General features: G+C 48.1%; 1 protein-coding gene across 5 annotated transcripts in view; it reads right to left on the bottom strand.

The window, feature by feature from the left end:
- SCEL (sciellin) overlaps nt 1–22,729 on the bottom strand; it is a 580,338-nt gene that overhangs the window by 75,565 nt on the left and 482,044 nt on the right. For all 5 annotated transcript variants that reach the window (XM_085622068.1, XM_085622069.1, XM_085622070.1 and 2 more), the window contains one exon: nt 9,264–9,326. In XM_085622068.1, the coding sequence (XP_085478194.1) occupies nt 9,264–9,326 (63 nt within the window). The remainder of the gene's footprint in view (nt 1–9,263; nt 9,327–22,729) is intronic.

Raw genomic sequence — 22,729 nt, 5'->3', positions numbered from 1 at the left:
GGGCATGTGTCAATCCCGATAGATCAAGCTGGACCTTATGTCCATGCACGATTGTTGGATGCATCAGGAAAGTTTTTGGTTGACACAGGGGCTATGAACAGTTCTGTTTCACGTGCCCTGGTCCCGGGGGCCGCTCTGTCTGGCCAGACTAATGTGTCCGTGGGGTTCTCTGGAACTCCGGTGGTGAGCCCTATTTCTAAGCCACTTTCCCTTACTCTAGGACCGGTTTCGATAGAATCACCTTTCCTCCTCACCTCCCAGTGTGGGGAAAATCTCCTGGGTATGGATATATTAAAAAGATTGCATGCCCACATCTATTGCTCCCCCGATGGAGTTTATCTGACCATCCGGAATACCTCTATCCCCTCCGTTCAATGTTTTTCGAAAACGGACTCACTACCTCCTGAGCTTGCACAACTCCCACAGAATCTTTGGGCCCTGGGGGACACTGACGTAGGATTCCTACAAATTCCCCCGGTGTCCATCACCCTGAAACAGAATGCCAAATTGCCGAGGATCCCACAGTATAAAATAGCCCCCGCAGGGGAACGCGCTTTACTGGCCATTATTTCTGACTTGATTAGAACAGGGGTGGTGGAGGAAACGGCTTCTAATGTCTGTAACAGTCCCATTCTTCCGATTCTTAAACGAGCCCCCGTACCCCAATCCCCTGATTATGCTGATACCTACCGATTTGTGATTGATTTGCGAGAGATTAACAAGATTGTGGTACCCCAATATCCGGTGGTACCAGACATTAATTCCATTTTGACCATGATTCCTCCCACTGCAACATTTTTCTCGGTGATTGATTTGAAGAATGCCTTCTTTAGTATTCCCATACATCCAGATAGCAGACATTTGTTCGGTTTCTCATTGGGGGGCCGCAGCTTTAGATTCTGTCGCGCCCCCCAGGGGTATACCGAAAGCCCTAGTATCTACAGCCAAGCCCTAAAAAGAGCATTGGATTCTTTACAATTGCCGCCAGGTAATGTCCTATTGCAGTATGTTGACGACCTCCTTGTGGCCTCTGATACAGAACAGGGTTGCCGCGATGCTACGGTTACCCTGCTACGGCATTTGGCCACTCATGGTAACAAGGTGTCGCTCTCTAAATTTCAATATTGTCGACCGGAGGTGACCTATCTCGGTCATCTCCTGTCGAAGGAAGGAAGACGGTTGACTCCTGAGCGCATCGCAACCATAACTAACATGCCTGTTCCTCGCACGCAACGTGATGTCCGCGCTTTGCTTGGTATAACCTCCTACTGTCGCCAATGGATTGCTAACTATTCTCTCTTGACTAAACCTTTCTTGTATCTAACTACGAAGGATGTGCATGAACCTTTACCTTGGACTGATGAATGCCAGACTGCCTTTTCTGCTCTGAAAACTGCTCTTTGCTCTGCTCCTGTGCTTGGCACCCCTGACTACCGGAAACCTTTTGTGCTCTATGTGCATGAGGTGGACGGTTGTTCTCTTTCAGTGTTGACACAGGACTTTGGTGGTAAGCAAAGGCCTTGTGCATATTTCTCGGCGGTTTTGGATAATGTCGCCAGAGCACTTCCCAGTTGTCTGAGGGCTGCAGCGGCAGTGGCTGTAGCGATCAGACAATCGGAAGGGCTAGTCCTGAATACGGATCTGACAGTGATGGTGCCTCATGCTGTGGACGTATTATTGAACAGGACACAGACGCAGCACTTAACTAGTGCGCGTCTTACAGGGTACGAATTGACCCTGTTTGCACCTCATATAACGATCAAACGATGTGTTAACTTGAACCCTGCCACGTTGTTGCCCCTCCCTTCAGGGGATGGTGGACAAGACATACATGATCGTATTTTTCGAACTGAAGAAGAAACCAAGGGCCGGATAGATCTAACTGACACCCCACTATCTGATGCCCAAGGAGAATTGTATGTTGATGGGTCCTGTTTTAGATTACCGGATGGTACGACAGCTGCGGCTTATGCGATCACTACCCTGCAAACGGTAGTCGAGGCAGCCAAGATACCATACCGGTCGGCCCAGGCGGCCGAATTGGTTGCATTATTCAGGGCCTGCGAGTTGGGAAAGGTTTGAAGCTAAATGTCTACACCGATAGCCAATATGCGTTCGGTGTAGCACATAGCTTCGGGAGGTTATGGGCGGAAAGAGGATTCTTGACATCTCATGGCGAAAAGATAAAGAATGGGCCATTAGTTGACCGATTGCTGGCTGCATTAACGTTGCCTAAAACCCTGGCCATAGTGAAATGTAGTGCACACAAGGTTATAGTGGATGATGTGGGGAGGGGAAATTCCTTTGCGGATAGGATCGCCAAAGAAACAACCCAGTCTGACACCATTTCCATGCTTGTAGTGACAAAAATGATAGAGGCAGGGGTTTTTAACAACACCATAGACAGTGTGAAAGAGCTACAAAAGGAGGTGACCCCGGAAGAACTGACATACTGGCAAGAACAGGTGGGGAGGCTTGATGAGAATGGATGTTGGACTGACTTGTCAGAGAGGTGTAGATGGTTACTGCCAAACGCATTCGTAAATGCAGTAGTAACTATGGCGCACGGACCTTCACATGTAGGGGTCCAGGGCATCTGTGCCACATTGGATCCTGTCTGGTATAATGTTAATATCCATAAGACAGCTAGGAACCTGGTTCAGCATTGCATGATTTGTCTCCAGCATAATCCTGGGGTTAGCATTCCCGTCTTGGCGGGTAGTTTTGCGCCGCCCACCCTGCCTTTTGAAGTACTTCAAATGGATTACATACAGCTAGAACGAGTTCACAATCTGAAATACGTGCTGGTGGTGATCTGTACTTTTAGTAAATGGGTGGAGGCGTATCCCACAAAGGAAAATACTGCCCTGGCAACCGCGAAAGCTCTGGTAAAGGAGTTTTTCCCTCGATATGGGTTGCCAAGGGTGATTTGGAGTGACAACGGGACACATTTTAATGCTGACTTAGTTAAGCATGTATGCAAGGGTTTGTCCATTCAGCAGAAGTTTCACGCAGCCCGACATCCTCAATCAGCGGGTCTAGTTGAGAAATATAATGGGATTCTGAAACTGAAACTGGCTAAACTTCAGGACACGACAGGATTAAAATGGCCTGATCTCCTGCCCCTGGCCCTGTTGTCCGTAAGAACTACTCCCCATTCCCGGAGCGGTATCTCCCCTCATGAGGTAATTCTTGGTAGACCTGCCAACGTGTGGGGAGTACCCCGGCCCAAATCCTTCAGGGACATCGACCATCCTATGTTGACTGATTATTTGTATGCTTTAACTAAAGATCTCCATTCCATTCATCAACAGATATCTGCCGTACTGCAGCCCCTGCCGGAGGGACCCGGACACAGCGTGGAACCTGGACAGTGGGTCTTGGTTCGGAACTATCAACGAAAATCGAGTTTGGATCCGCGTTGGTCCCGACCGTACCAGGTGCTCCTGGCAACGCGAACGGCGGTGAAAGTTGAGGGTAAGCAGCGCTGGATCCATATCTCCCATCTTAAGCGACTTCCTCTCCCATTGCCAAGGGAGCAGCTTGACCAGGAGGAAGGCCTGCCAAACCAGGGCGAACCCAGCACTAGGAAACGACTTTCCCTGGACACCCGCAGAGAAGTTGACGGGCGAGGGGAGAGTGCTGTGAGCCTGCAAGACCCTTTTTGCGACCACTCAATTGCTCCGAGTGAGGCGTCTGGTCGGGAGCCCAGCTCCTCGTCTGATCCCACTGTGCCTGCTTCGTTTGTGAATCCTGACACCCCTGGTCGGGATCGATATCACCTGCGGCCCCGGAAATAGGGAATCCCAGGTCTAGCCTTGGCAAGTGAAGTTGGAAGCCTCGGCAAAGACCTGAGGATTGGTAGAACACTGGACTGAACTCGTTGAGAGCATGGAACTTTCAGTAAAGCTCTGTTCAGAACGAAGGTAGAGACATTGGTTGGACTGGTGGGGGCCCAGGTGGAGTCTCCTTTCAACAAGGGTTGCGTCAAGTGCGACCCCAACGCGAGAAGTTTTTCTTTTTTCTTTTTCTGAACAATAGGAGTCTGCCTGTGAGGCTCTATACGGACACAGGAAAGAAGCACCCTCCGGCAGGTCGGACTGCTCGTAGCCCTTTTCCCAAGATTATATTGGACTTTTAATGAGAAAATGTACCCTTTTGCTCGTTTTGTCCCTGAAGAAGGGCGGCCCATAGTACCTCGTACCATTCCCCCGCATTTGCCAATGTTCTCCTCATGGAGTTTGCGTGTTAAAATTGTTTTCATTTCTATATTGATTGTATCCTTTGTGCTATGCTTAGGTCTGTTTATATATCTAGAGTTTCGCCATCCTGTGCACACCTTGATAGTGTCTACCCCTGCTCCTAAGGAACATAATTTCCAGACTTTTGCCCCCCATAAGGAGAGACACCGACAGACATATGTACATAATGCTTTCATTGAGATGCTACACCAGACTCATAGTTCCACAAATGTTAGTGATTGTTGGGTCTGTGGTCTTCTCCCGTCAGTGATGCATAAGCAAGATTTGTTCATATCAATGCCCTTGTCTTATTTAGGTAGTTGCGAAGCCTGGTTTAAAATGTTATCCATGCTATATGAACACTACGCTATAGATGAACGTCGATTCTCAGAGAAGGATTACGCCTTGATTTTAGCCTATATAGAGACACACCAAGGTTTTACTCCTAATGCTGAGGGGACGGATGGTACCCTTGATCCTACCGCCTGTATGAACGTATACACTGATCATGAGAATGATACCTGGTTGAGGGATGAAGTGTTGGATTTCATGACCTTTAATTTTACTGAGTATTTCAAGTATTTCCAGGAGCGAAATGTCTCAGATGAGAAAATCATTCCGGTCCCGGTATTGAATACGTCCTCCTCCTTCTGCATGCAGCGTACTGGACATCTATACGTAGGTTATAGTAGATGTAATTACACTTATAAACTACAGACTTTCAGTAGTCCCCAACACTCACCCCTCCCAATGTTTATTTCGTGTGCGGTGAAAATGCATACACTTGGCTACCCAGGGGATGGGCAGGCCGATGTTACTTATCTTTTCTTTAGCCACCGGTCTACATAGCTCCTTCCGATTATCACAAATCTCATTCCTTAAATCGGCGGAGCCTAAAAGCTGAAGCCGCCAGTAATGATGCCACTGACCAGACTGACACTCCAGCTTAACACTTCGTTGATATCATAAAAGGGGCGTTGCCCATATGGGGACCCATCCTCAATAGTAAAGAAGTTAGGAGGCTATCTAGAGTAGTGGAAGGGGTGGTCAATACTACTGCAGGAATATTAACTAATATCACAGTGGAGCTCCAGGCGACCCGGCTTGTGACCCTCCAAAATCGTCTTGTTTTAGATGTTATCCTAGCTGATCGCGGAGGAGCTTGTAGAGTCATCGGCAGCTCCTGTTGTGTATATATACCTGACTCCGCCCCTTCTGTCCATTTAGCCATTCAGAAACTACATCGGCTAGCTTCAGAAATTCACACCGAGACTGGTACTTGGTCTTTGTCTGGGTGGTTTTGGGATTTGGTGACCACCTGGGGATGGAAGCTATTTATGATTCTTTTAGGAATAGTGGGGTTCATTTTCACCTGCTGTCTTTGTCTACAGTGCGGGCCTGCTTGCTGTGCATATTGTGCTGCTCAAGTTCGCCGATCTATCCCTAGGCCCAAGCCCGTCCAAACCAGAATAGATACCCAGCGGGCTCAGAAGGAGACGCACGACTTAATGCAGATTGATGAGGGTATTTTCGAAGACTGACCCCGTTATTAGCTATGCTGCGCTAAAAGGGCCGTTCTGAGGTATTCAAGATATTACGATATGATTAGCGCAGTATATCTAATGATAGTTTACCTCGTTATGGTGTATTAAACGGCTCGAGATCCCCGATTATGTTTAGTACGACAAAAAGGGCCGAGAAACCGAACCGCCTCCATCTTGGATTGCGGCTCTCTCTCTCACTTGGAAGTCACGTGGTTTTTTCCGCACACCCTCTGCTTTCCCCTTTCCTTGCATTTTAGGAGACAGGCTGAGTTGCTGAGAAGCAAGGTCACATCTGCTAAAAGGGAGTATCAGGCAAATTCCTCTAGGCCTGGGACGAGAAGGGAGTTACCCTTTCGACCTTCTCTGTAAAGATAGTAACCCTTTGTATGTGTAACCGAAACTAGAAATGGGCATGAGCTCATTAGGGGCGCCAGGACTAACTGGTACTTTTCCACATATATGGTTTTGTATGCTGTACTGATAATGTATAAAAGTGTGTTACTGTCAAGGAGCCAGCAGTCTTCCTCGGCGCACCTGATGGGTGAGGATCGGCGAGGCTCCTCTATATAGAGTTCTGTGGTGGCTAATAAACGTTTGAACCTTCCACGTTGCCAACTGCTCCTTCTTACATAATATTGCGGGCCAATGGTAAGTGTGGCCCTTGGAATAATTATTTGGACACAACAGTGGATAATAAACAGGTTTCCTTGGCACTGAAAAAGAGGTGTTGAATAAAATCTCATGGATTTTGAGACACAGAAGAAGATGGCTACGAAAAACAAAGGGAAATGAGTGGGTTGAAAAAGAATGGTCTTCAAAATAACGAACACTCTCATGATATGTAATGACTTTTATTGTTTATGACTAGTGTGATTGTGTCTAGGTGTAACCTCCTCACATTCTGGCAATTCCTCAAACCCTTTAAAAAAATAATATTTTGTCTTTACTGAGCCTCTCACACCATAGGTGATCTTAAAAAGGTGTGATTATGCATTAAGCGTGGTGTTGTCCTATTTTTGAAAAACTGATGACCTCATACCCCTTAAAGGACTCTCCGGTATAAGGAAAAAAAACAGTTATCTTAGCCCAGGCCAGCATCTCTCTAAAAAAGGTACTATAGAATGTTTGATGTCAAGACGGGGTTTTGAGATCCAGTGTGACAGTATTCATTAGATGGCCTCTTTAATTTGTTTGTGTGTTTTTCAATGAGAGGTATCAAGACACAGAGGTGAGTTTGCCTGTGTTTCATATTGCAGTAAAGCAAAGCTTTAATTACATTTTGTGAAAATCAACACAGCCTTAGCATGCTAGGCCACTATTAGAGCCAGAGTCTCTGTTGCTTGAGGAAGTCAGGCTGCGCATAAAGTCCAGACTGCACATAAAGTCCAGACCTCGCATAAAGTCTTTTGTTGGTGATCCATTATTTTGGAAAGAAGAGAAGCAGGGGTGGAACCTTCTTTGTTTTTTGCACCTTCCATATGAAGCTCTTTTCTGAAACCAAAATGTTTTTCCCAATGTCTATGCCTGTACTATCTGAAGGGATGTTGTAGGGAACACCCAAATACAAGAAAATTGTACTAACATCTCTTTTGCATCTCTCCAATGCCCAGGAGGCCTGGTCTATGCACAAAATCTTCTTTAAAATCCCATGGTCTCCTGACCTTTAGGTGCCCACTGTACCTACAATGTGCTGGAGTTATCCAGCCTTTACATGCCTTGCACATCTTCTGTTTGCTTTATGCAAGCTGTACTTCCCACTCCCACAGACCCAGATTACTTGCCTTACTCAACCGGTCATCATCTAGACCACCATGTGCTCACCTGTGCTTGACTCACTCATCCTGTAGTTTCCTTGTCAACCGTTGCTTACATCATGCAAGATGTGCTTGGCTCTTCCACTCTACATTGACAAACCGTGTTTGATTTCAACCTGCCTTAACTGATCCATCCTTTTCCTCCTCACAATTCTCACCTAACCCAGCCAGTTCAAGGCACATTTGCCCTGTGCTTGCCTTGCTTAACCTGGTGCCTCTCGTTGTTCATTTCATTCATTTTACATTGACATATGCTAGTTCAACTCATCCCATTGCGTTCATCTCAGCCATTTATCAATTCTCTTGCCCACTGCTCACATTAGGTGCCTTATGCTCCGATTGAAGGAGCTTTGGATGGTTTTGATTGACCGTAGTGGGTGCCTTCTGTATAATAGATGATTGAGACAGTATTGCAGTCTGCATTGTGTCTAAGACCAGATTGAAAATGTTCCTTTTCGTTTGGGTTGGTTCTGCTACTTCAGGTTTGATGCTTACTGCGTGAAAAGTGGAGGAGGCAACAAAGAAGAAATGGATGTAAAGATACACAGTGGAAGGTGTACCCTAAAGAATGGAATCCAAAAGGAATAGGCCCATGGTTATCCAGATTTCTTAGTCAAATTGACTACAATAGCTGTTGTTGTGCTCTATAAGAAAATTCATGACTTTTATGTTTCTTATGTGCATAGGCTCAGAGACAATCTGCCTTGGTATGACATTCCCACAATAATAAACGTAACCTTTTGCACATGGGAGGAAGAACCAAATACTCTATAGATAGCAGATCTATTTCTGTATAATCAAGCACAATTGGCACCAAGAAAATGTGGCTCCCATTAAATGTCTGCCTCCAAGCTCCGCCTCTAGCCCCGCCCACAATTACCTCTCCTCCATTCACTGCTTAAATTGATGAGTACCTGCACTTATTTTTTCCCATTTAAAGCACTGGTTTCAGGTATTTACCTTTTCCAATTATCAACAACACGCAGGAGTCCCATCCATGGTGGACACGTCGCCACAAACCCGATCAAACTTTTCCAGCCTTAGGAGCGTTCGAGGCTTTAATGGCGCTCAACAACAAAATACTACTGTCCTGAGATTTCAATTACTGTTTTTGTGAGTCTTGCAACACACTATAAATCCTTGTTCAAACGTTCACATGAATAAACAACGTACATAATATAGAGCCAGGCCGGTGAGATAGGAGAAACAAAACGTTTAGTGTGCACATTATGCAAAGTGTAGAGGCAGCAGTAAAGAATGTCTGGAAAGCTTCTCCCAGGCATAAAGCATTTGAGCAAACACAGCAAGTCGCACCTAACATGATGGTACAGTCAAAAACTGCTGTGTGCAAGAGCACCAACACAACCCTTTTTAATGTATTTATAAATTCAGATTTTTTTATATCGCGCATACAAGACCCAATAGGATGGGCAATAAAATTCATATTATAAAAAGAGTACATAGTAAAAGTAAAAATATATAATGACAAGTATAAATGCAGGATAAAGTCTTCCAAATCATGCGGAGAATCGGGTAGAAGAGTAACAAAGAGGTGAGTTTACAAATAAACAAAGCAAAGCGATATGACTTTCAACGAATGAGAAATCGGTTAAAAGAACCAGTAAACCAAACACAGGTTAAGGGTAGTGTTCGTTAAAACTTACTTTTTGCTGCCTCTCCCTGCATTGCTTTTGATGTCAATGAAGCTGTCGAGGGATTCTTGATCCCTTCAAAGATAAATGAAAAAGAGACAGTAGTACTTTTAGAACAAGTATTAACTGTCTTGTAAAAGCCATCATGCATTAATTACTAAAAAAATATTCATTATAATTAAATTACAGCAGCACAGACATGCACCAATGGCTTACTGGAGTTCGTTAGTTGAAACTAAACCCCCACAACAACAAACAACAATTATACTCCGTTCTGAGATAAACAGACAATGTCCATATTAGAAGAATTGGAAAATGGTCTACAGATTCAGGGGCATAACACAGGCCCCCGCATCCCCCACGGTGCGGGGGGGCCCGAGCTGCAGGGGGCCCCCTCGGCACAGTACGTATGCCTGAGCACTCCGGAATAAATCCGGAGCGGGGGCCCCTCCATGTATATTGCAGGGGGGCCCTTGAACTTTCGCTACACCACTGTACAGATTGTAATTGTAATTGTATTGTATGTAATTGTATTTATGTAGCACTTACGACCCCTGAAGGGGCATCGAAGTGCTTTTCAGTGAATAGCACGCTACTCCGGAACCCAAAAAGGATTAGTACTGGGTTAGTATAGGGAAATATATGTTAATTTGAGCGTAGGACATGTGAATCAGTTAGATGGATTGAATAAAATAATGGAGGGATAGAAGAGGGAAGTGTCTAGAAGGTGATTTGGAAGATCATAGTAGTAAGAGCCCTGACAAGGCATCAAAGTGCTTTGGGGCGAGCAGCACGCAGCTCCAGAACCCAAAGAGGGTCAGTGGTTGGTTAGTGTAGGGAAATATGAGTTTGTTTGAGTGGTGGACATGCAAGTCTGTTAGTTGGATTGAATTGGATAATGAAGGTATAGAAGAGGGAAGAGTCTAGGAAATGTATTTAGGAGATCATAGTAGTAAGATGAGGCTTGGGGTGAGTAAAAGGAGAGATAGAGGAGGGACAAGTCTCTAGAAAGGGATTAGGGAAACCATAGTAGTAAAATGAGGTTTAAGATACATGCGGGATGAATTCAGAAAGGGTTGCTTGGGAGATCATAGTAGTTTAATAAGGTTTTGGGTGAGCCAGGCAGTGATAGAGGAGGAAGAGTGTAGAGGGGTTTATTTTGTAGGACATAGTAGTACCATTAGGTTTGGGCTGAGTCAGAGAGTGGAGGTAGAGGATACATTGAGAGAGGTATAGGGTGAGATAGTAGTGAGTTCGGGGGACAAGAGTTTTATTTATGTATCTATTTATTATTATTATTTTTTATAGTAGGAGTAAAGTCATAAATATATAGATACATAACTACATAGAAAGGGTATGCATGGATAGAGGGATAATATATTGATATTTAACGTTGCATTGTACAAACTCAGACTTTTAAGTGTCACTGTACTTGAAGCTAATTTATTTATTTTAAGTGTTATTTTTTACACAATATTTAACCAGTGAAGAACTCATTGCTAAAATATGCATGATAATATTTACATAGTGTGATAGATGAATAAAACAGGGACCCATAAGCATCAGGTCAAATAGCTTTATGAGAACTATGTAGTGACCTATAAAGATGTTCAGCCTAGCATCTATTTAGATATGTATTCAACTGTAAGTGATATATACATGTCTTAAGCAGACCTAAGGAATATCTTTATAATTAAAAAATAAAACTATGGTTACTATACATGTTAACAAAAACAGGGATATGCTGTACATTAAGTTTGAGTGTTGTGGTTATATATGAAAGAACCAACTCTTGAGTAGTTTTCTGAAGTTAAGATAGGTGTCTGTGCATCCCATGTAATGCCAAATATGCGTACTAATATGCTATGGCAAGCAAAGTGTCATTAGCAGGTAAGAACCGAATAAAAAGAAGCAGGTCTTTAAGTACAATAAGCATGTACACGTACCCTTGCATTCTGCTGAAATCCACTCTGAAAAGTACAGCATCATCATCTGCCAGCTCAGAGGGTGCAGCAGGGGGTCCCTGCAGTGTTTTCTAGCCTAAACATGGACATTCCCTTGACACAGTCATCCTCAACTCCTGGTAACTTGCACAGTTCTGTCCAGCTGACCTGTTAATCGTGTTTACAGCATCGAGAGGCCAACTCCACCACAGTGACCCACTGACTCACACAATACAAAGTTGTGCTGATCTAGTCTTTCTACGGCAGGCGGAGCACCTTCTTAGGAGTCAGGATTTCTCCGGTTATCACCATCCCATATACAGACACCTCTGCTACAGCAGCTGTGCAAACCTCGGCCTGCGCAGCCTGCACAGGAGGCTCACATGCGGCTGGGCCACATCTTCAGGGGCAGCGGCACCTTTTTCCTCGAGATAGGTAGACTGGTATTTTCAGGGCCAGTCCCTTTTTCTAACCAATCGCAAGATGTCCAGCGATGTACAAAACACAGGTGTTCTTAGTAACTCGCTTTCTCACTACTTTTACCAGAAGGTCGTTTATGTAAGTTGGTTAAAATCGGAAGCAAAGTTGAGGTAGGGAATGTTTACGTTATTCTTTGAGTTAATGAGAGTTAAGGTTCATGTGTTGGAACGATGATCACTTATGACTCGCAAGTGTTGCCACGAATATGTATTTAAATACTGTTATAACCTCATCGATTTCAGTATTCACAGGAAGAAATAAACCACAGAGATATAATAACCAGAGAGCTGATCTCTTCTATGGAATGTGCACTTACATGCCTATAGACCCGATTCAGGTGGGAGACTCCTGCTTTGAAGTAAAAAATGGCTTTATTTTGCTACATCCCGCATGAAATTGCCATTGTTTCAACAGCAGCCAATGGGGGAAACACATTCTTCTGCTTATTGTTATTGTTTTTTTATCTCCTAGTTTACTCATCTAAAATGTTGTCAGTTATATGTGTGTGTGCCTGGTGCATTCGAAACCTTTACCTGTTTAGACGGCACGGTTTATGGGTGTTAAAATGAATGGGCCCGATTCACAAAAGTAATCTGAGACAAAACCCTAACTTTACGACTTCGGTATTCACAAAAGGCATTTAGGAGTAGTAAAGCCAGGATTCCTAACATTTCTACTCCTAAATGCCTTTTGTGAAGGCGGCGAGTAGATCATAAATTTTCCAATTGACACATGTGAGTATTTCTGCTTTGGAAGCATTCAATTTGAGATGCCTCCAGGGTCAACCACTTATCAATGGCTCTGAGGCAATTAAAGATTTGTGAGTTTCCAATGTCTTTGGAGCTTGGCAGTTAAAGGAGTATTTGTGAATCATCTGCATAGTCATAGCATGTGAGGTGAAATTCATTGATCATTGCCGGAAATGGCTTCATGTAGAAGTTGAAAGGCATGGGCGAGATGATAGATCCTCGTGAAGTACGGTTTGGATGAGAAAAGAGGAGAATGGATGAGATTTGTTCTGTTTTGAAGGTAGGATGAGATCGGCTTCATAGAGTCTTTATATTAGAGTGCCATGGCCAACTGTTGCAAAGGCAGCTGAGAGGTCCAAGAGAAGTAGTGCAGCTACCCCGTTCCAGTCTACTGTGTCCTTAAGGTCATCCCAAATGGCGATGAAGTAAGATTCTTTTTGAGGGGCGCTAGAGGGCGCGCACGCAGTATGGCCGCACTCAGGTGAGGCTCCTGCTGCCTGGACTCACTATCCTGCAATTATCCTGAGTAGTTGATCACCTGCCGGACCGCGACCAGGTGTACCTGTTGCTGCTGTCCCCCTGCGGCTCCGACAGAAGTTTGGGAGCCGAGAGATTCTCAGGGACCGAGTGAGAGGCGCCGCAAATTACGCCGGGCCAGTGGCTGTTGCGGGATGGTAGCGGTGGCCGGGACCTAGAACTACGTGATCCCGGTGCTGACCGCGAGGCGGGTAGGCCCCGGCCTGTCCCTTGCTGTCGCGGCGAACTCTGAAGTGGGGATCGAGGAGGCTGTGCATGAGACGGAGGCGGCAATAAGCGGAGGGGCTCCTGACTCGTCCTGTGCCTGGCTTGGCCCCCCCCCCTGCCGAACGAATTGCCTGTGAGCAGCTGCGGAGCGACGTGACCTGTGCTCTGTGGACGGGCCGTGCTGGTGGCTGAGGGGTCTCTCTACGTGGCGCGGGGGGTGAGCCGCCCACCCCCCCATCCTGGACGGACCGCGCTGTTTGGGGTAGTATTGGATGGTTGTCCCCTCCCCCCGGCGCTGTACCTGTACTCTGGCTGATTCGCCGCCGGAGGTGCTCCGGATCCCCCCGCTGCCCGCCGGTCTGTGCCCCCCCCCCCGACGGATGGGCGGCCCTCCTGCTGAACTCGCTGCGACAAGGCTCTGGGACCTGGCGGGGGGTGGCGCTGTGCCGTGACTTCAGCGGGGCTGGTGTCTGAGGCGAGATGCGCCGCGGAGGCCTAATGCTGCACTGACCGGGACTTCACCGCTGCTGGGGCCCCCTGAGGCCTACTCCTGAATGGCCCCCTCGCATCCCTTTGCTTTTGCCTGGGGCCCCCCTGCTGTTATTCTGCTGGGGTTCCTGACGTGGGGGTGCATCGTCGTGGGACTGCCTCCTTCCTGTATGAGGGCGGCCGAGGTCCGCAACAGAGCGCTGACTGGTTCTGCCCGTGTGAAGGTGTGGACTGCCACGAAGTTCCCTGCCTGGACTGCTCTTGAGCTGCCGGGTGGGTCAGTCGTCTGCTCCGGCGCCAACGGTGGCTGACCTGCCCTTTGTAAGCCCCTGTTCCTGACCCGCCTGCGGTGGAGGTGACCTTGGCTCCTCTGGGGTGTGGGGCGGCCCCCTACCACGAGCCCAAGATGGGCAAGCATGACAATAAACAGTCGAAGCTGTCGTTTGCTGCCCCAGTTGCAAAGGCCGGGCTGCGGAGTGCACCTGATGCTGGAGGCGCACAGGCCCCCCCGGTGCCCGACGTGGACACGGCCTCACCGCCAATGGATCTGCAACAGATGATGCGGGAGATGAGGCAGGGCTTCGCCACCGTGGTGGATAAGGTGGACCGTCTTTCTTCCCGTATGGATGTGTTCGCACAGAAAATCGATGCCCATGAAGAGCGCCTCACTGAGGCCGAGCGGCGGATCTCGGAGAACGATGATGCGACTGCTTCCCACTCTACACAGCTAACAAAAATGGACAGTGTCCTGCGGATTATAGCTGCTAAGAACGAGGAGTTAGAAGCCCGCAGCCGGCGTAATAATATTCGTGTGGTAGGTGTGCCAGAGTCCACCAATACAGGGCGCATGGAGGAATACGTGGAGAGGATTCTCATTGCCTCTATTGGCTCGGACGCCTTCTCTAAACAGTTCATCGTGGAGAGGGCGCACCGCTCACTCGGACCGCGACCGCGTCCGGGTGCCCCACCTAGGCCCATCATCGCGCGACTCCTAAATTATCGCGACCGAGATGCTGCGCTACGGGCTGCGCGTATGAACCAGAGCCTGTCATGCGAGGGTGTCAGCTTCACCGTCGTCCCTGACTTCACGCCTGTTGTTCAGGAACAGCGTCGTAAATTCGTTGATGTTAAGAAAAAGCTGCGAGCTCTCCAAATCGACTATGCGTTGCTTTATCCGGCGAAGCTGCGGGTCACCCATCAAGCGAAGCAACATTTCTTCACGAACCCGCAGCAGGTGGAGGACTTTTTGAAATCCCTGCGGAGGCTGCGGAACGACAGGCCGGATGAGGAGGATGCTGCCCAAGAGAACGAACATTGACTGCTAGCCTGTGGGTCACCGGGATCATTCCCTTACATCAATGTGCGGCTTCTCTGTCTTTTTCCTGGTTGCCCGCCCCTGCAGGCCCTCTTGATGGGCGGCGTCAAGACTGAGCGAGACTGTCCTGGTCGCGTGCTGGTCAGGGATCGGTAATGCATGCCAGGCACCACCACTCTCCCTCCCTCTGTGTCTATGGTGGGATATGGGCAGGCATGGGTGGATCTGTGTGCCCTCTGGATGCCCCCCGTAGGGTGTACCCCATTGACTCTATTGACTGAGTTGCTCCCGTTGAGCTTTCTGATGGCACTGACGGGTGGGGAGTGGGTAGACATTTCTGGCGAGTTGGGGTTGCTTCAGTGGGTGGGGGGGTGGGGTGGTGGGACCCAGGGCTTTGTGGACTTCCTTAGCTCTGTGGCGTTGTGGGACTGGTTTCGGGGCGGTAGGGTGGGGCCCCAGTTCAGGGCTCTGTGGGATTAGGTGCTTCACTTCTCCCCGTGCCTCGGCAATTGAGCTTGGTGCGCGGTATATGCTGGTGCAGGCAGACTGGTTGGGTGGGGGACCGGGGATGTTTAGTAATGTTGTTGCTATGTTTGATACAGCTGTGTTCAGGACGTTACCATCCATGGAATTGTCTCAAGCTCTTGCTGGACGTTTGCTGAGGGGTCCCCTGGTGGGACGTGGGGTGGGCACACCTGTTGGAGGTGGATATTGCCTTGGCGTGGCCGAGGTTGGAGACTGTGGAGTGATGGTGGTTTGGCGCGGGGTGTGTGGAGTAGATGGCGTTCGCGGCGGGTGGGGGTTGACTGAGAGAGGCCCCCCTTTGCCGATGCACTTCCAGCCTGCTTTGTGTCGACCTGGCTATGGGGGACACTGATTTGAACGTGCTCACGTGGAATGTCAGAGGACTGGGGGACCCTATAAAACGGAGACACATCCTGTCCTACTTAGATCGCCACGCCATACACATTGCGTTTCTTCAGGAGACCCACTTCCGGGCGCGGGCTGCCCCTACCTTTGCTAATAGATGGGCGAAGTACACTACCTTTTCTTCTTACTCCTCATACTCTCGAGGTGTAGCTATATTAGTTAAAAGGAGCACCCCCTTCGTTCTAGCGGGTACGAAAAGCGATGCCCCGGGCCGATACTGCCTGATGTGGGGTAGACTAGGACATAGAATGGTTACTCTGGCCTGCTGCTATGGTCCCAACGTGGACGACCCTGCCTCCTTCGTTGACCTCGGTGCGGATATAATCGGTGTGGGTACGCAGCACCTCATATGGGGGGGAGATTTCAACGTCACGCTTGCCCCGACGTTGGACAGGTCCCACCCGGCCTCGCATCATTATACGCGGTCCCGGGCGGCTCTTCTGGAAATCATAGCAGAGCACAGGCTGATTGACGCATGGAGACACCTCCACGCGAATGGCCGGGAGGGTACTCACTTCACGGCGCAGGTGCGTTCCTGGGCCAGGCTCGACTATGTCCTCCTGACCCCGCAATTTCATGTGGCGCTGGTTGGAGCGCGACACCTTCCGAGAACCTTCTCCGACCACGCGCCGGTGCGAGTCACATTGAGGGCGGCAGAGCTCGGCCCCCCTATGGCGGCCTGGCGGCTGCAGCCCATGATGCTCCTCGATACCCTTTTTCAGGAGGAGGAATGCTTGGCTTTCTTTGAGCGCAACAAGGACTCCGTGCAGGACGTTGAGACTATTTGGGATGCGTTCAAGGTGACCCTGCGGGGTCTGTGCATTGCCAAGGGGTCGGGTGTCCTGAAGAGCATAATGGCGCGCCTGCACGCCTTGGAGGCTGACCTTCGGACGCTGGAGACGTCGCTGGCGGACAGCCCTAATGATGCCACGTTGGCGAGTATTCGGGGGAAAGTCTCGGAATATACTGCGGAGGCCGTCCGGGAGGCAAACTTTAGAGGCAAATACTGGGTTGCCCGAAGTTACGGTGAGGGTGAGAGGCCGGGGAAAGCCCTGGCTGCGACCATGAGGCTAACACGACCGCCTAATACGATCATGGAGATTGTCGGGGCGGACGACACACGGTACAGTGATACCGCGAATATCCTCAACGCGTTTGTGGCCCTCTATAGAGTGCTGTATGCGTCAACTAGGGTTGGGGAGCTCCAACTCCATGATTACCTTGAAGATGTGTCCCTGGGGTGGCTTAGTGACGCGCAAAGGGAGTTTCTTAGCTCCCCCTTTGAGCTAGACGAGGTGAGGGAGGCCATTATGCAGATGAGGTCGGGCAAGACCGCTGGACTGGACGGGATACCCATTGAATTTTACAAAACTTATATTGACTTTATGGCCCCGGTGTTGAGAGAAGTCTACGAAGATGCGTTGGAGGTGGGTCATCTCCCCCCCTCGATGCGCATGGCCCTCATCACATCGCTCCTTAAACCGGAGAAGGAGGCCAGTGACTGCGACTCCTACCGGCCTCTCTCCCTCCTTAATTGTGATGTGAAAATTTTAGCCAAGCTCCTCGCCAACCGCATTAATCTATTGCTCCCCAACCTGATACTGCCCGACCAGGCCGGCTTTGTGCCGGGTAGGGCTACGTCCCATAATCTGCGCACTTTCTTCTCGATCCTTAACTCTGTACATGAAGATCTGCCCATGGCCGCCGTGTTCCTTGACGCCACGAAAGCCTTTGACTCCCTTGAATGGGACTATCTGTTCCAAGTTTTGGGGCGCATGGGATTCCCGACTGTATTTATTTCGTGGATTAAGTTATTATATACTGCTCCTATGGCCAAAGTATAGTGAATGGTCGGTTATCCTCTGCCTTCCCTATTACCAGGGGCACCAGACAGGGCTGCCCCCTTTCGCCCCTATTATTTGCTCTGGCCATGGAGCCTCTGGCGGCCAAACTGCGGCAACACCATCGTGACAAAGCATTGCGGTGCTTCCAGAGGCAGATACTTATATCCATGTATGCCGACGATATCACCCTCTACGTGCGGGATCCGAAGGAAAATCTTAACCCGATCCTCCGGGAATTCATTCGGTTTGGCATGATTTCCGGTATCCAGATCAACTGGAGCAAGTCTTGTTTGTTTCCCCTGACGGCCTCCACTGGGCGATTTGTGCTTGACTTCCCCCTTGCCTGGTGTGAAGGGGACTTTAAATATCTGGGCATCCATATTGAAAAAAATAGAGATGAACTCATGCGGGCTAACTATGGTACGGCACTGTCCCGTATTACAGATTCCATCACTAGATGGATCACTTTACCCCTTTCAATGGCTGGCAGGTCCTCGTTGATTAAGATGGTAGTCTTGCCGCGGCTGCTGTACCTCTTTCTGAATATTCCCTTTTATCCCGGTGCCTTTTTTTTTTCGACAACTCCGCTCGGAACTTATCCGATTAGTCTGGGGCGGTAAGTCACCCCGGCTCCAGTGGGACATCCTGATTAAGCCCTTTGATCAGGGAGGTTTCGGCATTCCCGACTTTGAGCTCTATTATCAGGCAGCCCAGGCGCACTATGCTTACTTTTGGATGCGACAGCCTCGCTATATGCCGCAACTAGCGGCGGAGCACTGGCTGGCACACCCCATTCCCATAGAAGGCGCGTTGTACATCCCAGTGACAGGCAGAGATAAGACGCCCACAACATTGATCAGTACGGTGACTGCGTGGACTAGGTTGGCTGCCACTCTGGAGCTGGACATGGTGTACGCACCACTCCTGCCTCTGGTTTACCACCCAAGCATGCCCCTGCTGCAGGAGGCGGGCTTCCGGAAATTACTTCACGCTATCCACGTGAAGACGTGGGGTGACCTGTATCACAATGGCACGTTCCGGTCCATGGAACACATGTATGCCAACATCCAGCCTACTCCCCTCGATGTTTTTCTATACCTCCGCCTCCGGCAGCGGCTGAGAGCCCTTATGCCCTGCTTCCCCCAGGAACCCCCGCATTTGACTCCGCTGCATCGTATACTGAGTGATGACACCCCAGCTAAACTCGTCTCCAAAATATACCGATCGGTCCACTCCTCCACACAGGCGCCGCGGTTGGCGGCCAGGGAGAAATGGGACCAAGAGCTGCAGACCCCGTTGACGGATAAACAGTGGCAATTCTGCCTAATGCAGACGGACCGCGTCTCCTCCAGTAGCCGCCTCCGGATTATCCATTACAAATACCTTCATAGGCTCTACTTCACGCCGGTCAGACTTCACAGATATCGGCTTCGTGAGGATGATAGATGCGACAGATGTCGGGCTCCAGGTGCGGACTTCCTCCACCTGGCGTGGGCATGTGATGCAGTTCACCGCTATTGGTGCCAGGTGTTTGACGCGCTCTCAAAGATGATCAATACAGTATTGTTGCCCTCCCCTCTACTGGCCCTGCTGGGCTATGTGGAGCCCATACAGGTGGCGCACCGCAAATTCATCGCGCTTGCCTTTCTGCTTGCGAAAAGGAGAGTGGCGTGTCGCTGGGGCAGGGGCAGGGCCCCAAAATTCAAGGACTGGGTGCGAGATCTTGTTTACTGTCAAGATCAGATCCGTACGTACTCTGAGCTTATGCCGCCCACGTCTCAGCCCGCTGATATATGGGCCCCGCTACAATGTTATCTCCTTGCTGAGACGACGGCCCCGGATGGCAGTCAGGCTGCTGAGTGAGCTCGTGCTGGGGAACTATGTCGCCTGGAGGGTAGCTGCCCGAGGATATTTCCGGGGTGGGCTGGTACTGTTTGCGCTTAGGCTGTGGGTCTCCGCTCGGACTGGCGTGGGAGTGTGTCGATCTGAGGAGTGTGGAGTGGGAGGTCCTCCCCCCCCCAGGGGTCGTTGCCCCCTGCAATGGCCTCTTTGGTTTCATTTTATAGATACTGCTTTACACTGGGTTTGTGTTGCTGTCCAAGCCACCCCTGCAAGGAATGTATTATCTATACCACCCTCCAGCCTTCTATGTATCGCCCATGTTGATATGTCTATGCAATGTCGCTCCTTGAAATACAGCTGTATGTTTTTGTCTTAAAATTTCAAAATAAAATTTAAAAAAAAAAAAAAAAAAGTACGATTCTTTCCCTCTTCCTGGACGGAGTCCTGTTTGAAAGTCAGAAAGTATGGAGTTATCTTCAATTAATTGTGACATCTGGATGAATGCTACTCTTTCTATCAGTTTGCCCAGGAAAGATCTATTTGTAAATGGTCTCTAGTTGTAGTTGTCGGGGTCAAGAGGGTCCAGAGTAGTTTTCTTTAACAATAGGCATATGTATGCCTTTTTATGTCTTCTCGGAAGATTTCCGTAGTTAAGGAATTATTGACAATTCTTTGTACTAGTGTAGCAGGAGAGGTAGTTAGAAGAATGTATTTGAAGGTTTGTGGTGGACAAGGGTCAGAAGGGCTGCTGGCAGGCCTGCTTGCTTTGACCAGATCCATAAATTCACTTTGTGATATTTGTTTGAAGGAATGCAGAGGCTGGGTTAGCCTACTCTTGGAGGGTTTACATGGAAAGGGGTTCGTGCTGGTGGTTTCCCTTTGTTTTTAATAGAAGTTCAATGGGTATGCTTTAGTTGGCCATGAATTCTGGAATAATGGGATGAGTTCCTTCTATGCATTTAGGTTTATAAAAGTCAGTGAGAATTTTATAAAATTCTTTATCTGCTCATTTAGCATTGTGAATTATGTCTGAATAGCACCTTTGTTTAGATTTTTTGATTGCTGACTTGTATAATATGTTAAGTTTCTGTAGGTGAAGTTTGTCTTTATTGCTGTTTGTTTTGACCCAGGTGCTTTGCAATTTTCTAATTTGCTGTTTTATCTCTTTTAGTTCTGTATTTCTCCAAGGCGCCTGTTTTGTTTTGTCCTGTTTTGTTGCTCTGAGTGGTACTCGGATATCAAAAGCTTCAGGTGGCCACTCATATAGTTTTTTTTAACTGAATTTATTGTGTCTAGATTTGTGTTAACACCTCTTGTTTAAATACCTCTCTAAAGGACTTCTAAATGTATGACATTTTGTAAACGTTAGGGTAGGAGAGGGGTTCTCTTTTGCACAAGGGCACTGGTGCACATTTAAAGAAAAAGAATGTATTTAAACATAAAATGCAGTAAGTAGTTTTCACCCACTACAATAATGGTGTCACAATAGTCCTTTGCCCCCAGGCACGTGCAGCTGTTGCAAGAGCAGCGTGGATGAAGCTACTACATAGCATGAAGAAAGTAATATGACAGGTAATTATTCATTTTAGTATCTAATGTTCTAATTGAGGCTTTGGGGTACCAGCATGACAATCTGGTCATGAGCTAAATGAATGAACGATTCTATGTTGAAAGTGCATGCCGGAAGTCATTATGACATTACATTCTCAGTGCTTGAGGCCCTGCTTGTCTGGTTCATGAAGCAGCTGCTTGTTGATCATTTCTGCACACTCATTTAATAGTTTGGTGACATGAAATCTGCAGTTAGTAAACAGACGTGAATGCTGTGACAGGAAGATGTCTGCTGATAACGTGTGACACTAAGTAAAGGTTTGGGTACTCAATGTTTGTTAGCGAGATAGACACCGACTCGTTCATTTGAATGATGTGGTTATTTGTAGACTTTGAAAACTAAAATCTCATAACCCTCTGTTTGCACTCCACTGAACCACAGTGTCACGTCATGGCAGTCTCTTGGTGCTCGGATCACAGCTGCTGCAAACTCGTTACCCATTATCCTTGTGTGCACTTCACTGAATCTTACCGCAGTGTCACAACATGAAAGCCTTTTGGTGTTCATACTACAGCCTCTGCAAACTCATGCAGGGCTGCACTATATTAGTGTATTTGTTTGCTTGATGAATTAGTGGGTGTTTTGTGGCATACAATTGTGTTGATCGTCTGCGGTGAGGCATTCCGCATCACCAGGCAGTCATGGACATCATTCAGGTGTCACCAGGGGTCACAGCTGTGACCCCTGTCTTCCTCTTTGTGACCCTGGCACTCCTTCGAGAGCACTGGTCTCAGAGGTGACAAAATCAGGGCCAGGAACACAGGGGCAGCTCGCCCTTAAGGACGTTGGTTGGGGCTCCACGTTCCTTGCCGTCTGTCAATTTTTTATGACACTAATAGTGAATAATATGGTCTTATTCACTATTAGTGAAATACAAAATGGAGTACAGTTATTCGGAACATGACCCTCCCTGTCACCCGAAGTAAGCAAAAATGTTTTAAATGTATTTTGTGTGTGTGCTTGCAGGTGAAAGTGTCTTTGTGTAAGAGACAGTGTGTGTATGTAAATAAGTGTAGGCATGGGTCTGTTTGTGTGGGTGAAAGTAAATATCAAAGGGTGTGAAATGCCGCTTGTACTACCCCAGGCATTTTGTTGAATTGACTTCCATACAGGCAGGTAACCTCTTCTTCTCAATGCCATTTAACTAAACATCCCCTTTGAGGCCAAATCCACTACACACTTTGTTCATATTTATTAGGTTTTCCCTGGAATTTGGGCTATTGGTTTCACAGCACAATGTAATTCTGCTTCCTTATTACGTCCTCAGTAGCATTAGCCAATGGTATTAGGAATTCACGGAAGCACAATTGGCACCAAGAAAATGTGGCTCCCATTAAATGTCTGCCTCCAAGCTCCGCCTCTAGCCCCGCCCACAATTACCCCTCCTCCATTCACTGCTTAAATTGATGAGTACCTGCACTTATTTTTTCCCATTTAAAGCACTGGTTTCAGGTATTTACCTTTTCCAATTATCAACAACACGCAGGAGCCCATCCATGGTGGACACGTCGCCACAAACCCGATCAAACT

The sequence above is a fragment of the Triturus cristatus genome, chromosome 8 (genome assembly GCF_964204655.1).
Source record: "Triturus cristatus chromosome 8, aTriCri1.1, whole genome shotgun sequence".
Taxonomy (NCBI): Eukaryota; Metazoa; Chordata; class Amphibia; order Caudata; family Salamandridae; genus Triturus; species Triturus cristatus.
Note: the sequence above shows the minus strand (reverse complement) of the source record. Positions and strands in the feature narration are given on the sequence as shown.